Source organism: Gossypium arboreum, chromosome 11 (assembly GCF_025698485.1).
Source record: "Gossypium arboreum isolate Shixiya-1 chromosome 11, ASM2569848v2, whole genome shotgun sequence".
Taxonomy (NCBI): Eukaryota; Viridiplantae; Streptophyta; class Magnoliopsida; order Malvales; family Malvaceae; genus Gossypium; species Gossypium arboreum.
In genome coordinates, this window is record NC_069080.1 from 50,974,314 (window position 1) to 50,978,520 (window position 4,207).

A 4,207-nucleotide genomic window follows, 5' to 3' on the forward strand; every position below is an offset into this window, starting at 1 on the left:
TACCTTCATCATAACTCAAATAAATGGTAGAAATAGGTAGATCTTGTTACAAGGATTTCAAAAACGTACAAAATAATTAAAAACGGGGCAAGAACGGACTTAAAATCGAGCTTGGAAGCTTGGAAAACCCTAGCCATGATTTATTCATGTAAAATTAGGCCAAGGAAGAAGATGAATAAGGAATTTTGGCTTTTATTTTGTTTTTAATTCATTTTAATTACTAAATGACCAAAATGCCCCTAACTTAAAAATATTCTATTTCACCTATTTCATGTCCATTTTTGTCCAAAAAATTAACCATGGTCTAATTACCATTTAAGGACCTCCAATTTAAAATTTCATAACAATTGGACACCTCTAGTACATAGAACTCAAGTTTTGCACTTTTTATAATTTAGTCCTTTTGACTAAATTGAGTGCTCAAATATCAAAATTTTCAAACAAAATTTTTATAAAATTATTCCGTGAAATTGTAGACCATAAAAATATAATAAAAAAAATTTTCTTACGTTAAATTTGTGGTCTCGAAACCACTATTTTGACTAGGCCCAAAAATCGGGCTATTACACTAGGACTCTGGTTCCGTCCAACCCATGGAGCTTAAGCTATCTCATTCTACATCTTAAACTTGCATCATGCTCGGTCAACCAATCTATGCCCAAAATTACATCAAACTCTCGATAGGGTAACTCCATCAAGTTTGCCGAAAATAGTTGACCCTGAATCTCAACTAGACATCTTCGATACACCTTATCCACTAATACATCAAGTCCTAACGGGTTGGATACTTGAATCCGAACATCCAACTCCTCAACAAGAATACCTTTCTCTCGGATGATCTCACTGCAGATATATGAATGCGTGGACCCGGAGTCCACTAATGCAGTAATGGGAATGGAGAACAATGTGAAAATACCTGTAATCATATCAGCAGCGTCGCAGTCTTCCTTAGCTTTCACAGCATACTGCCTAGATGGAACTTGAATATCGATACAATCGCAGATTCGATCGTGTTTCATCAGAATGCCCCTAACTCAGAATCGACATTAGATTAGGTTACGAGGCATTACCAGATAGATGTAACATTTCGCATCAAATTCGTAATCACGATATTATTTAACATCATTTCATAAGCAATCATCTCTAAATATAGTCTATGAGACCTAAAACATACATTTAAGGAAAGGTCAAAACTAAACCGAACCAATTCAAAATTTTCAGAACTTAACCAATTCTTTCAAACTATTAAAGTCACACGCCCGTGCAACTAGGCCATGTGTCATACACGACTACTAGACACGCCCATGTGAACTAGCCGTGCCAAAAATAGGTCCTATACTGACTTTTTTACACGACCAATAGTCACGCCCGTGTACTATGGCCGTGTGATACTTAGCTAGCTACTGATTTTAGCCCACGGCCATATTACACGCCCGTGTGTCAAGACCGTGTGGTTCTTAGGAGAATATTGATTTTCTTACACGGCCACAAGGCACGCCCATGTCCCCTGAATATGTGGCACCCAGTAGGCTTGGTTTAAGCCAAATTTGCCACGCCTTTTTGGGTCCAATCCTACAAGCACTAATATACAACATTCATACCAAAATTTCCAACCAATTCCATGCTCAACACATGCTTCATTATAACAAAAACATATTAGCTCATAAAACACTACAACCATACATCATTTGGCACCATCAACCAAATACCAAAACTATATACAATATTTCATTTGCTAGCCAACTCCCATGGCATAATATATACATCAAAACTTATATACATAGACCTTCTAGCCTATACATGCCATACTTTAAAATATATACACTTTCAAATGTACCAAAATGAGATCGATAGTGTGGTGACGATCCTCGACTATCCCCAAGCCTTCAGTAGCTACGATAATTGTAAAACAGACAGTAAATACACAGAGTAACCTACAAAGAGCTTAGTAAGCCAAATACAATTGGTCTAACTACTAAATCGTATAAGTACCATTCAACCATATAGATTCATAACCATTTCATAGAATAATTCATAATCTTAACCATGCTCCTTTTTTTGCATATATGTCATGCTTCAATTCCATACATATTTCACAGAGACAGAATTTTTCATAGTCAGAAATTTAGTACAATACAAACGTACCTGCATAGGTTATACATTTCATATACTTAACTTCAGATTTCATACGCTATCATCAGACGGGTCAAAAACAATACAGATGCTCATAAACAAGTACAATGCCGACATCTCAGACGTGGTCTTACATGTAATTCAATATCGATGCCTCTGTCCCAGACAGGGTCTTACACAAAATCAGATATGATGCCGATGTCCCAGACATGGTCTTATACGTAAATCTCAATCGGGGCCTGTGTCCTAGACACGATCTTACACGATGTCTCAGAGCGATGTCAACTTTGCTTAGGAACATACAGAGCTTTTCAAATATTATCATATTATCATACTTTACTCCAAAGATATTCATCAGGCACTCAAGGCCATCCAATACAGTTTACAGTTTATATGTGCAGAATTTATTTCAATTAACATGTAATTGTAATTTGACTTACCTCGGGCGAATTTCGGATAAAACGAGTCGTCTATTCAACTATTTTGGACTTCCCCCGATCTAAGTTCGATTTTCTTTGTTCTTGATCTAATACAATACAAATTCAACCATTCAATCATTTATTTCATTCAATAGAATCCATATACACATATTTAGGGCACTTTGCATTTTAGCCCTTACATTTTCACACTTTGACAATTTAGTCTATTTTTCATAAAATCAAAAATATGAAAAATTTCTTTCCAACAAGGGCTAGCCGAATTTTCATGGCTTCTATGTAACACCCCGTACCCGATACCGTTGCTGGAGTCGAACACGAGGTGCTAACAGACTTAATTCATTTATTTGCACAGTCCATTTTAAAATTTCCAGACAAGCTGGCTAACTGTGACACTGTCACCTTAAAAATCATATCTCGAGTTCCAAAACTCGAAAACTAGTTCCGTAAATTTTTCCTGAAACTAGACTCATATGTCCATCTACAAATTTTTTTTCTAGAATTTTTGGTCAAGCCAATTAGTACAGTTTATTAGTTAAAGTCTCCCCTATTTCAGGGTTCGACTACTCTGACCTTCATGCATTACCACTTAGATATGTCCCTGTACAGGGCTTCAATACTTATACCGTTTGTTTCTAAATAAAATAGACTCAAAAGGAATCTGTAAATATAGGGCATGACTTCTAATTATCTCTGGTTAATTTATAGTGAATTTCTAAAGTTGGAACAGGGATCCAAAATCGCTCTGGCCCTATTTCACTAAAACTTAAACATCTCATAAAATACGGCTCATATGATGGTTTCGTTACATTTCATATGAAAATAGATTCATCAAGGTTCGATTACATAATTTATTCACTATATAATTCCATTCCTAATATTTTTACTGATTTTTCAAATCCACATTACTGCTGCTGTCAAGATCTATTTTAAGGTAAACTTTACCTATTTCATGGTTTTCCATGGATCAACTAAAATTTTGTCATACATAGCACCAAAATGATCGTGATTAACCATTCCAATGGCTAATCGTTACCAACATTTCCATAACACTCCATGAACAACATACAAAATGATTATAACGCTATGCTCAAAATATATATAAGCCATTTTCGCATGGCTATCCAAATATATACATTACCGAAAGGTACATGACCAACAACAAAAGGGTAGTCCTATACATGCCATTTTCAGAGTTCAACTAAAAGAGTACCAAAAGGGCTTTGATAGTGTGGATGACTTCGACTTTGACACTCCCGAATCCGATAGTGATTTAACCAAAATCTATAAAACAAAGAATCAAAGAAACGGAATAAGCATTTAATGCTTAGTAAGTTTTGAGTAATGAAATCATGCACAACTGAAGTATAGCATTCATATGACTAAACGAATAATTTCATATACACATATTCTCACAATCATACCTACTTCACATTTCCAACCCTTATATTCATACATAAGGAATCAACTTGACTAAAGGCCGGAAGCTTGCTAATCGATTGAGCGAATGCTATTTAAAAGGAATCAATTATTCCAATGCATATACAAAACATACCTCATCATTGGGGTTTTACGAGCGTATTAATTGAAATTATTACAGCAAGATTGCTCATTCCCAAACTAAGTACCTTTGGGAT

At 35.3% G+C, this 4,207-nt stretch overlaps 1 protein-coding gene across 1 annotated transcript; it reads right to left on the minus strand.

The window, feature by feature from the left end:
* Positions 1–605: 605 nt before the first annotated feature.
* On the minus strand, positions 606–1,019 carry LOC128283868 (uncharacterized). The gene has a single exon (XM_053021286.1). The coding sequence runs from the start codon at positions 1,017–1,019 to the stop codon at positions 606–608; it is 414 nt and encodes a 137-aa protein (XP_052877246.1).
* Between the last annotated feature and the right edge of the window lie 3,188 nt (positions 1,020–4,207).